General features: G+C 41.6%; 1 protein-coding gene across 1 annotated transcript in view; it reads right to left on the reverse strand.

Moving 5' to 3' along the window:
• Window positions 1-12,593, reverse strand: part of Abca13 (ATP binding cassette subfamily A member 13) — a 428,395-nt gene that overhangs the window by 257,820 nt on the left and 157,982 nt on the right. The window contains exons 32-33 of the mRNA XM_036201460.1: window positions 11,877-12,183; window positions 326-440 (exon numbers count right to left, since the gene is read on the reverse strand). Coding sequence (XP_036057353.1) covers window positions 326-440; window positions 11,877-12,183 — 422 coding nt within the window. The remainder of the gene's footprint in view (window positions 1-325; window positions 441-11,876; window positions 12,184-12,593) is intronic.

Here is a 12,593-nt window from a genome sequence, read left to right on the forward strand (position 1 = left end):
TTTTATAAATCTGAACCAGAAACAAAGGTGGAAGGTGATGTTTTATAAAAATTACCAATGAGCAACAGTGGCTTTGTTCCTCTAATATCATGTACTCACTGTTGGATTTCCTTTTGTCTCAATACAAAATATCTATCATTTTTTGACAACCATTCCAACTCCTATAGAAAACAATGAGTCTTCCTGGGACAGAGACTCAGCTAGAGTCTAGGAAGGAGTTCAGCAAAGGGAAGGAAGAATAAAGAGAGAGACCAGGTGATCCACTTGGAGGACCATGCCCCAAATCTTCTCCTATGATGCTAGAGACAATATCAATGCCATTTACCTCTTCTATCTGGATCTCTCGCTCATAAACCAGCTTCCGGACCATGCTGGCCACAGACACCATCCATGTCAACATCATAATCAGTGGGAAAAAAAAGCCAACGTTGTTCAGGAACCTGTCAGGGTATAATAAATTCAATCAATATCAAAAGGCAAATGAGATCAAGGGCAAGCAAAGTGAGCTGACTCAGGATCATAAATATGATAAGCTCTATGCCTCTATCAAGTTTTGGTACTTTTTTTTACAAGTTACAGATCACCTTAAGAAGTGGTACATCAAGCCAGTAGGTAGTGGTGCACGCCTTTAATCCCAGCACTCGGGAGGCAGAGGCAGGCAGATCTCTGTGAGTTCGAGGCCAACCTGGTCTACAGGGAATTCCAGAACAGCCAAAACTACACAGAAAAACCATCTTAGAAAAAGAAGAAGAAGAAGAAGAAGAAGAAGAAGAAGAAGAACATCAAAAGGCTTATAACCAAGGCATTGCAGCTTCAATTGGCATCTAGATTTACAAGTGTGCAGATACATAAAGGGCATCATGCCAAACGCATGGGGCTCAAGGTGCCTCAGGTAGCCATTGTCTGACTTTTGGCACCTGATTTAGACAGGGCAGGTCAGAGATATGAAACAGGCCATTGACTCAGGACTATAATTCTTCCCAGTTAATTGGGACCATTATGAATTTTCAATCAATGCTAACAATTGATCATAGATAATCATTTATGAAATATGTAGAAACTGAAAAATTAGTGTCTCTCACCTTTCCTATTTGCCCAACTTGGACATCCCCACCTACTCTAACTGGCCTTTCTATTTTACTTCCTACTCTAACTGGGCTCCATTTCTAAAGCACAATGGGGACATTGATGAGAGGTGTGTCCCAAATCCAACAAAAGTTGACAGTTTTTCTCCCTCTGTGATATCTCAGCATTGCTTGACAATAGTGATCACACGTTCACTCTCTTCTGTCAGCTGCCAGAACAACTTCTTGCTCTCCACCACCGCTGGGCCACTTTTCAGACACCATAACTAACAACTTCTCCCACACCTGTCCTTTTATATGGACCTTTCCATTTCAACCATGGGGTGACTTCCAAGCCCTCAGATTTCTACCCGTAGGTGAGCTCTAAACCCACAAGGTAATTGTATCTGAACAAAGACCGGCTGAACACACAAGCCATATCACTTCATCTGTGATACTTGCACAAACCAAGCACAAAAGGCTCTGCTATGAAGGACACCATCATAGGAAGCCAGGAGAGATAACACGGCCACTTAGCAGAAGTCTGTCACAGGATGTCAGGTAGTAGTAACTACTGGGAGGGGAAGCAGTAGTTTCAAGAAAGGAGGCCATTCAGACAGGGCTTAAAGCAAAGTATCCATAGACACACACTTGAGCTAAGAGCATATAAAAGACAGAAGCGAGTCACCACCAGGGTAACTGCAAGAAGACATGAAGAACCGAAAGTGCAAGTGGCAGTGAGGAGAGCTGGCAAGGTGCTCATGACTCAGGAGATGCAGTCAGAGCCCTAGCCTGGCCAGATGTGCAGGGTTCCACACATCAAAGCCAGAGCTGAAGTTTAGTTAATGAAGAGAAGAATATAACATCAGGAAAGGCAACAGAGAAAGAACACATTGAAATGTAAACAATGGAACATGGGTAGAGAGGCCTACAGAGAAAGTAAAGGAGACCATATCAGCTATGAAGGTATCTAGACAAGAGACAAAGGGACCACTAACCATGTTGACCCTGAAGATAAATGTCTGTCTAGATTCCTGCTATGGTAGTCACCTGAACCTGACTTGGGCTTTTCCTTTAAAGGCCTGGCCTTCTTGTGGAGCCAGGAGAGCCTGAGCTCTCCACACAGGAGAATTTGGCCTTAAGGGACTAGGCCTTTGCTCTTGACAAAGGCCTGCTGCAGAGAGAAGTCACATACTTGTTCATGAATGTATAATGAACATACAAAAGAGGAAGTTAACCTCAGTGTTTATTCACGTGGCTACATAAAGCAGTTTCTCTGAGCTTCTGATGTCATGAGTCATGTGGTATTTTTTAGATTAAATGCATTAATTCACATACTATATAGCAAGTGTGTATTGTTAGGGGTATAGCCAATGACAGAGCATTTTTGTTGCAGAGAACAAGCAGCTAGAGATTCTTCAGTCTTGTAGTCTTCTTGGTGAAGGTAGTTATTATTTTTGTAGCATTTGAAACAGGTAGCTAGGCATGTGCCATGAATATATATATATATATATATATATATATATATATATATATATATATATACCTGTACAGTAAACAACCATCATCTGTTCTCCAAGAATAATACAATTTGGCACAAAGAACATGCTCCTAGGACCCAAAAGTAGAAAATAACCAATGCTGAATCTATTTGATGGGGGAGGGATAAAATGGCTGCTAGTTCATAAACCTCTTCATTTTTACCTAACAGCACTGAAGGTGGTGGCATCTGAACTCTGCCTTTGTAAGTATTGAGTCCAAATATTAACCAAGTACACACAGCTAACCCCATAAAGTCACACTGGCCAGGATTCTATGCTCTGTGTCATGTGGATCACTGAGTTTTTATTACAGAGAATTTAAGAGAGACTCAGAATTGCAGCAGCCTGAGATTCTAGAGTAACTGTCTTAGTGCCTACAGCATATGAAATATCTCACACAGCGGCTGACCAAAGCTATTCAAGAGAAAAGGAATAGAGTTTAAAAATGGAGACTGTAAGACATGACTTTTTATCTGCTCCGGGGAACTACTCCAAAAAATCAACAAGAAGGGGAGAAAAATGTACATTTGAATTTTGTTAAAAGCTTGAAAAGGACATTCAAGTATGAGAAAAGCAGGCCCAAAACAGTCACATTCACACAGGACTCATCCATGCCAAGCACATAAGAAAGATTTCAAAAGCAAAGCTTGCCCTTTGAAGATTGTATGTGCATCTTCAAGAGCACACTCTAAAGGGAAAATACGCACAATGGTGCATGGAATATGGGCGTAAAGCTGCACATTAAGTCGATAATATTTGCCAAAGAACTTCTACTTCCTATTTCAAGGAGAATAAGAAGGGCTTTGTTAGGGGTCCATAGAAAGTTCTGTTACAACTGAAAGAGAGCTTTTCAGTTGTGTGGCAGGGCAGCTAATGTCATCTGCTTCACATACCAATGGACATCCTTCAGGTGCCCACTCAGGAATGACCAGTTTGTTCTAGAGAAGTAACAATCAAAGCAACAGAACTCTAGCACATCTACCCAAGAATCAAAGGGATAATTAAGATTGCATGATTATTAAAAAAAAAAAAGAAGAAGAATGTATAGTAAAAGTCTGGGGAGGTCAAAATGGTGGATGCATTGCTTGAAAATATTTAGTACGGCAAAGCCTTTATAAAAATCATTTGGCAGAGAGTTATTAGAATTGATTGATATGGTGATGTAAAAAATGTGAGCTGTGAGGACTTAAGAATAGATGGCAAAAAATTTAACTTTCATGATGGTGAAATTGAAAAATACAAAGAAATTTGATTCTCTGTGGAACACATGTAGAAATGGAAGACAGCTAGAAAAGTACATCTAAAGAAACAGCAATGGAGAGCTTTGAATAATTAGAGATATTCTATGAATGAAGACATAGGAAGAAGAAATTCATGACAGAAGTCCCTAAAGAAGAAAAAAAATAGTGATAGAAAACATTGACTTCATAAAGCTAAAGAATCAAAAAAAAATGCCAACATTGAAATCTGTACATTTGAAGATTTCATGTGCCTTATAGAACATTACAGTAGAGCACTCAGTGATCAAATATATTCTAGAGTTCATGGGAGGAGGTAGACAGCAGAGCACACATAACAACTGCTAGAATCTAGGGAGAGAGACCTCGATAGTTGGAGAGTAGCCATCCTCTGAGGCTGGTGAAGGCAGAAAGGTACTTAAGGCCCACAGCAAGGAAAGAGGAAACACAAGAGAGTAGAACAGAATGAATCTGTTCGAGAGGTCTTAACTATACATGAAGAGTAAGTGAAAGAGCCAAAGTCAGTAACCAGGTGAAAGACAGAGGGAGCCTCAGAGAACAAGCACCATACTTCAGGTGCCAGAGAATTTAGAGAGCAGAACTCAGCTGGGGAGATGCCCCACAAGGAACAAAACAATTGCATACATTACAGGGACTGGAGATCAAAGGAAAAACATGAGACTCAAAAACCACAGTTACCAGTGGAGTCGCCACTGAACAGATTTGCAGCCAAATCGGAGAAGAATCCTGCTCTCTGCATAGCACCTGAGTGCTGGGAAAACCTTACCCTGCTTGCAGAGCAAGCATCTGACCAGAGCTTAGCAAGAAGCCATTTTAGGTTGGGGATTTAGCTCAGTGGTAGAGCACTTGCTTAGCAAGCACAAGGCCCTGGGTTTGGATCTCAGCTCCAGAAAAAAAAAAAAAAAAAAAAAGAAGAAGAAGCCATTTTAAAAGCTTCCTGTTAAGTCAACAGTCAGGCAACTCTAATGACTAAGATCCCGCCTAGTGACTGGCCCATGCTGGGGACCCAGGGTAAGTGTCAAAGGATTACAGGATGAGAGCTGGTTTGCAGAAGGTATCCCTCTTGTGTAGAAGGGACAAACTGAGTCAGAGCTACAGAGAGCTCCATGCCATCTGGTTGGAGCCATAGTCTGGCACAGAATTGTCTTCCCTACTCTGGTGCTAAACAAGGTGCTAATTACCAGAGATGCCTCAGTGGGGAATGAACCAGGACAAGTGATTAAAGATGACAAGGTCTAAGGCACAGTGGTGCAATGTTTGTCAATGGCCTGCTGGAACTGAGCTGGAAGCTCTCTCCCAGCTGGCTAACCTCCATAATACCCGAATATGCTATGTATGCTACTATTGGAGAAAAATTAACCAAGTCTTCCCCAGTTGTGGATTTTCTATGCTACAAGACTGACATGCCAGGCAAAATGTACCTGTTGGTACAATAGAGGCATGACTGCTTTAAGGATAACAACTACTTTCTGGTTGGATTTAAAGTCTGCTCAATGGGAATACATGTTTGATCTGTATGTAACCTAAGACAAAGCCTTACTGATGGAGAGTTCATAGGCCCGAAGGGGGACCATACTACTATTGGTTTACTAAATGATCATGTCAAGCTGCCTTCTAAATATTTATGTTTTTACCCACAGATTATCGCTGTTCTCATTCTTGAGTAGAGACACTCCTGAGGTGAAGAAAGGTTAATGCAAAGAGTTATATTTAGTCAGTGTGCAGAGAATAAGTCATGCCATGTACTCAGCCATAAAAAACACCTATACCATGCCTTCCAAGGCCCATCTTTGAAGAGGAGACAAAAAAGCCTAAGGAAACATAAGAAGTAGTATAAGACAGAAAGAGTATGAAAGGAGGATTGCTGTGCAACACTGCTGTGCATCAGCACACAGCCATTCCAATCAAGAACATGTACCAGCTATGTGGACCACAGGTCCGTACAAAATTGGCCCTTCAACATTCCACCATGAATGCCTGAAGCACCACATAGTCCCACCCTTTCCTGAGGAGCACTTAGCAGTCAATGGTTGCCAGGGGAGGGAAGGACTACTTTCTCTTGTGAGATAAGCATTGGTGAGTTGTCCATGCTTAAGCAAGCATTCTCTTACAATCTTTACATGCAATCCTAATTAAACTCAGTGGACGAAATAAAAATGTCATGAAAATAAGAAGGGGACTAGTTGAGATGAAAGAGTGGTTCAGAAGGGGGACAGATTAGACGACTCTGAAGGTGAGAGCACCACCATTAAGCCTGATGGCCTGAATTAGGCCCTAGACCCTCATGTGAGAAGGGCCAAGTTCAGTTCTTAGTACCCACCTATAACCTCAGGTCCAGGAGTTCTGACACCCTTTCCTGGATTCTACAAGCTCTTTCATTCACACATGCACACACCACCATATAGATACACACATATACATATAAACAAAACTAAAAAAATACTTAGAAAATATAAAGAGTCAATGGAATAAAAGACAACATGAATAAACTCTGCAATGAATTCAAAGAAAAGGTACATAAATAGTTGAATGAAATGGGAAAAAAAAATATACAATATGAACAATTCAATAGAAAAGAAAAAATCCTGAAAAATCAAATTCAAGGTTTAGAAGTGGAAATATAAATGAGTCAGTAGAAAACCTTAGCAATAGAAAAATGTACATTGGGCCCTAAAGATAACAATAAAGGTAAAATAATTAGAAAATAAAAGAGAGTCACGACTGAGTGTTAACATCTACTTTGAAAATTCCATAAAGAGATACAAATTAATTTCTGCTCTTCTGCTTCATATAGTATCATAAAGGTTCATGGCTATTATATCCAGAACAACAAATTTATATAAATACCTCCCAATTCATCAATTAGCCTACCTTCCAGATTCTTTTTTTTATACTTTAAGTTATTTTTTATTATTATATTTGTGTTTTAATTTTACACATCAGCCATGGGTTCCCCTGTCCTCTACTCCCCCTGCCCCTACTCCCACATTCCCCCCAGCCCCTCCCCTCCATTCCCATCTCCTCCAGGGCCAAGACTCCCCTGGGAGTTCATTTAAACCTAGTGGATTCAGTACAGGCAGGTCCAGTCCCCTCCTTCCAGGCTGAGGAAAGTGTCCCTGTGTAAGTCCAAGGTTCCAAACAGCCAGCTCATGCACTAAGGACAGGTCCCGGTCCCACAACCTGGATGCCTCCCAAACAGTTCAAGCTATTCAATTGTCTCACTTATCCAGAGGGCCTGATCCAGCTGGGGGCTCCACAGCCTTTGGTTCATAATCCATGTGCATGAAGCATCTCTTAACAAGTATAATATATGTCTATTTCTGAACTCTCTTTGTGATAATTGCATATGTGTGACTTGCACACAGCCCCTCTTCTGTCCATCTCTGCAGTCACTTCTTAGCCCATCCCTCTCAAAAACCTTGACTCCATGGATTGATGGCTGAGACAACATGAAGAGAGGAACAGAGTCAGAGAGAAGAGGTGTTCATTGAAGACTGGAGATTCTCAGCTGGGGAAAGTCAGACAGGCTCGCTTGTCAGGGATGGTTTGCCACCTTCCTGCCTGTAGCTGGGTTCTCCACCTGTCAAGGTCTCTTCTCCCTCAATTATTCAGGGTCATAATGACCAACCTCCTGTGTTACACATCATCAGTGTTTCCTTCTTATTAGATCAGTCTTATTGCCACATGGCTTTTTTTAAAGATTTATTTATTTATTCATTCGTTCGTTCGTTCGTTCATTCATTCATTTATTTATTTATTTATTTATTTATTTATTTATTTATTTATTTATTATGCAGAAGAGGGCGCTAGATCTCATTACTGATGGTTGTGAGCCACCATGTGGTTGCTGCGAATTGAACTCAGGAAGAGCAGTCGGTGCTTTTAACCTCTGAGCCATCTCGCTAGCCTGCCACACGGCTTTTAAAAGGAAAAGAAAAAGAAAAGAAAATAGACCACCTTCTGCTCTAATTCTGCATCTATCGATCACTGTCTCTTCCCACTTATAACAAAACTTCAGAGGGTTGTTAACCAAGGTTTTAATTCGTTCACAAGTACCATTTGTCTAAAAAAATAAATAAATAAATAAGACAAACAAACAAAAAAACAAAAAAAAACCCACTGATTCCTAAGTTTCACCTGCAGGAAAGTAGAAACATCTCTGCCTTTATTGTGCATCTTTCTCCTTAACTTTGGGGTCTCTGCATGTAGGAACTTTTAGCACTCAGAATAGCTGTCTAAAAACTGGTGGTACCCAACCTATCTCATTCTACTTCAGGGCTGAAGGCACAAAGACGAGATTAACTATAACTTCTTACAACCAGTTTTCAAAATGCACCATTGCAGACCTCCTAAAAGGCACCCAGGAGTCTCTGGTCTCTATCCTGAAGCAGCAGACAACTTAAAATCCAAAAACAGCAGAGCCCCACTGACAGCAAGCACATCTTTGTTGATGCCATGATGAAATCACCACCTAGCAAGATCATCTCGTGGGAACTGGTTTGTCCCTTAACAATGAAGATGTTTTTGGAGCAATTTGCTCAACCAGAACTTAAATAGTGATCAACAGGTGGCTGATCATGGGTGCCTCTCACCCATGGCCTCAGTTGTCCCTCTGTTTAACCCTGAAATTAAAACTTAAAATTAAAATGCTAATATTCTATTTTCCCTGAATGCACATTTGATTAAATCCTTTCCTGACTTTCAACATTACTATTGCTTACTTACTTTGAGGTAAGCACCCAGACTGAAACCAGAAACCCCTAGCCTGGGACCCTGGTTATAATAATGTTCCTCCTAGCCAGGCAGCAGTGATGCACACCTTTCATCTCAGCACCTGGGAGACAGATCTCCAGGTTCAAGGCCAGCCTGGTCTACATAAGTGAGTTCTCTATGACATCACAGAGAAACCCTCTCTCAAAAAAAAAAAAAAAAAAAATCTGTAAATCTGTTCCTGCATGTGTCAGGCAACATCATCACTTCTCAAGGCCTTCCACGGTCCCATTTCACTCTGCAGCTATGCAAGCTCTCTGATCTCACCTCCTCCCATCATACCTTGATGCACTCTTCTCTTCTGACCCCACACACACCAGGCCATGCACATTGAAGGGATTTTTTTCTAGCTGGGCCCCTAGCCATGAACACATATTCTGACACATTTCTGTACCCCTCCAAGTCTATGTTAACATTATCTTCATGGCATGATTCACTACCACCACACTGGCTAACTCAGCTCACACTCCTGACCTCCCATCCCACTTTTCATGAACACCACGGAAGTGACTGCCATTAAAATTCAATTCACTGTTCTCCCTTATTGTATCGTGGAGTTCCCTGAACTGTTGGTGCCCTCAGAGCAGGAATTTTTTTTCACCTGTTCATTTCTCTGATTCACCCCAGACTTAGAGACTGACAAATAGCACATAAATGTCATTGAATACATTAATAGATTAATGAATATGTAACTTGTTCAGCAAGCAGCAGGGAACTACTGAAAATTATTGAACAAATGTGCTTTAGGAGTTTTACTTGGATGGCTGAGTTCTTGAAAGATCTCAGACTGCCTCAGTCACTGCGGGCACACTGGGCCTTCAACAACAGGTATCTTGGAACTAAATGATGCATCCCAAAGAGAGGTCTCCAGGATTTCAGTCTTTCAGAGAGGGAAAATAACTTTTTAGCTGCTTCAAGCAAGTAAAATAAACAGGTCTGAGGACCTACATAGTGGTATCCCAGAAAGCAGGTGGAGAGAAGAGACTTGGTGGCATCAGAGTCACATTCAAGCATGCACCAACTCCAGCTTTCCAGTAGCCATGCTTCTCATCTGCAAGGACTGAGCACCAGTGGGTAGAGAGGACATACCTTCACGTAGCTCACTCAATGCTTCCTGCACAGCCCTCCCACAGTGCTAGGAAGTAGAAACTGAGGCTACCTCCAGCTTTCCATGAGTACATTTGCTAGCGTGTCTATTATTCTTCCCAGGGAATATTCTGGTCAAGGTGGACAGTGTCACCCTGTGGCTTATCCTGTGAACTATGCTAGAGGGAATATATGTCTTACACACATGCACATGGTCCCTGATTTTATACATGGTGTTCATAACATACTCTGGAAATTGAAGGAGACTGTTCAATGGGCTTTTTCGAAATTCACCTTATTTCTTACATTTTTAGCATTTGAGTTTAAATGGAGCATCCGTGCACGACACGTAGCCAATGATAGCAGTACTCTTGGTTTCAGCTCTTGCTTCCAAGAAAAAAAAATACTTTAGATACATTTTGTAATGTTGAAAATGTTAAAAGTAAAAACTAACATTGCTCTGAAAAAATAGAGAAGCTTTCATTTTACATAAAAAAGGAAATTTTCCTGTCTTATCAACCATTTGCCTAGTACAGCAGTCCCTCAGTGGAAACAGGACCTTGTTCTCTCTCTCTCTCTCTCTCTCTCTCTCTCTCTCTCTCTCTCTCTCTCTCTCTCACCTTTGATCTCTATACCACACTAAGATGCCCCTAAACACACTTAATCAAGCTGCCTTCTGGCCTTGTCCAGCCTTCATCCTACCACCACAAGCCATGTATTTTATAATATCACCATCATCAACAATGTATTGATGAGTTATAATAGAAGCAGCATATCGCTATGCAGAAAGGAAGGGACAAAAAAATTAAGTGGCTTGTTCTCACAGAGGGGCCACCAATCAGCTGGAGACAATACCTGCCTTCAGAGGTCAAGTGTAGAGCAGCCATTATATGCAGCATCATTGAAAGACAAGTATCTGGTCTGTTCTCAGAATGAGCCTCACATGCAGTTATGCCCTTATGACCTTATGCTCACCACTCAATTCCTTCTGTGCTTTCAAGGAAGCCTCTGAGAGTCCTATCAGATTCAGTGTACAGGGAGAGCAAACAACCCACCCTTTCTGTTCCCCGGGGTCAGATGTGGGAGCAGGTGCTTATGGGAACAGCCTCCTTCCATCACAGGGAAGGAAGGAAGCAAGGCTGTTCCTGCAGCCTGCAGCACTATTATTCAACCTCCTTGGCACACTTTGTGGTCTGACTACACTCAGGTGTGCTAATGAATGCTGAATTCTCTGAGCCTCAGCAAACCAGAGCCTGTGCTCTATCTGCTAAGCACTCTCTGCCTGGCTTACCTAATACCACCCGGCTTCTCCTCCAAGTCGCCATGCCAGCTGACTCAGCCTTAAACAGTGCTTCCTGTTATTACAGCTTATTTGCCAAATTACACAATTTAACTTCCACACATCCCCAGATTGCTAACAGTAGACTCAAGCCAGAGGGCCTCGTGCAAGTTTTCACCACCCTAAACAGTACAAATCACCCAGCCTATTTTTCAAAGATTTAGGCCAAAGAAAGAATCATCTTCCTCTGCTTCCTAACTAGTGTTCATGAACTTTATTCTGACATCGCTGATATCTGTAGATGTCCAATAATCAGGTTTAAAACTGTACTTAATTACATTAAGGGGCCTCTGAGTTTCTAGAGGGCTTTATTTCCAGGAATCATCTCCAGAGATGCTGGAATCAAGAAATATATAAAATAAGAGGCAAGCATGAGCGCGCGCGCGCACACACACACACACACACACACACACACACACACTTGCTTCATCCTTACATTACTTGCTGTACCTAATGCAATGCCTACATATCCCTCCACTCACATGAATTCAGTATAGCTCAGGGCACAAAACTAATTCATGTTTTGCTTGGGAAACTCTCTGGAATTTTCTGTTCAAAGACTTTCATTCTGTGGGTAGAATCACTTGAAACAGAGGATAGAGTGTAGCTCAATTGTTGCATACTGCCTAAATAATTCAGGTATATTTTCTTAAAAAGGAACCTTAAGAAATTAAAATCAGGAATGGACATTTTAAAATTGTACTTTGAAACGGCAGTAGAGAAACACAAAGCTTTTTTCCTTTATTCTGTTTTCTAAGTGCAGAAATCCTCTCTTGGTAGACAGTGGAGAAAAGGTTGGCTGATCACAGGTACTCACAAGTCACTGGTGTGGCATGGGTAGGGAGCTGCCTGCGCCTGTGTTGTTGGCTCCGGGGCTTCCTGCCCAGTCTGTACTGCAATGATGGCTCTCTCAATTATGTCTTGTAGAGGGACAAAAATGTAGTTATATTTGAACCCATCAGCTGGTAGACTCTGAGGATGAAACTTCCAGGAAGGATTTTTTATCATGTCTGTCCTCATGCTGTATAAGACGTTGGTCCGGATTGTATATGTGACATGGGGTGGCAATTTGTGACGTGCTGATCTGATGTGTCTGTGTCCCAAGGAACTGTTGAATATGACACCTGGTAGCAGGAAAGAAAACGAAGTGTCCTTTAACTCATAGATGCCACACCCAGGATGGGCAGGATAATGGGCAGGGCCTGGGATTCCGCTCGGCCTCACACTCATGCAGTAGGTGAATGCAACCTCAGGAGGGCAATCAAATAAAATACTATTCTATAGGCAATTGAAGCAAGACCCTGTAGTTCACAGGCCAAGGTACCTTTCCAATTTTAAAAAAGACATACTGTTGTATCACCAACACAAAGACTTTATTCATTTCACATTTTGAATAGACTTGAAAAATTACTCAAAGCTGGTCAGATAACCAAATATTATCTCCCTGAGGCCATGAGTCCAGCTGGCTGCACAGAATCTTTGTCTTCAGGTCCTTATCACTTGTAGCTTAAAATGTAAGATGTTGTTCTCTGCT

Source organism: Onychomys torridus, chromosome 10, assembly GCF_903995425.1.
Source record: "Onychomys torridus chromosome 10, mOncTor1.1, whole genome shotgun sequence".
NCBI lineage: Eukaryota > Metazoa > Chordata > Mammalia > Rodentia > Cricetidae > Onychomys > Onychomys torridus.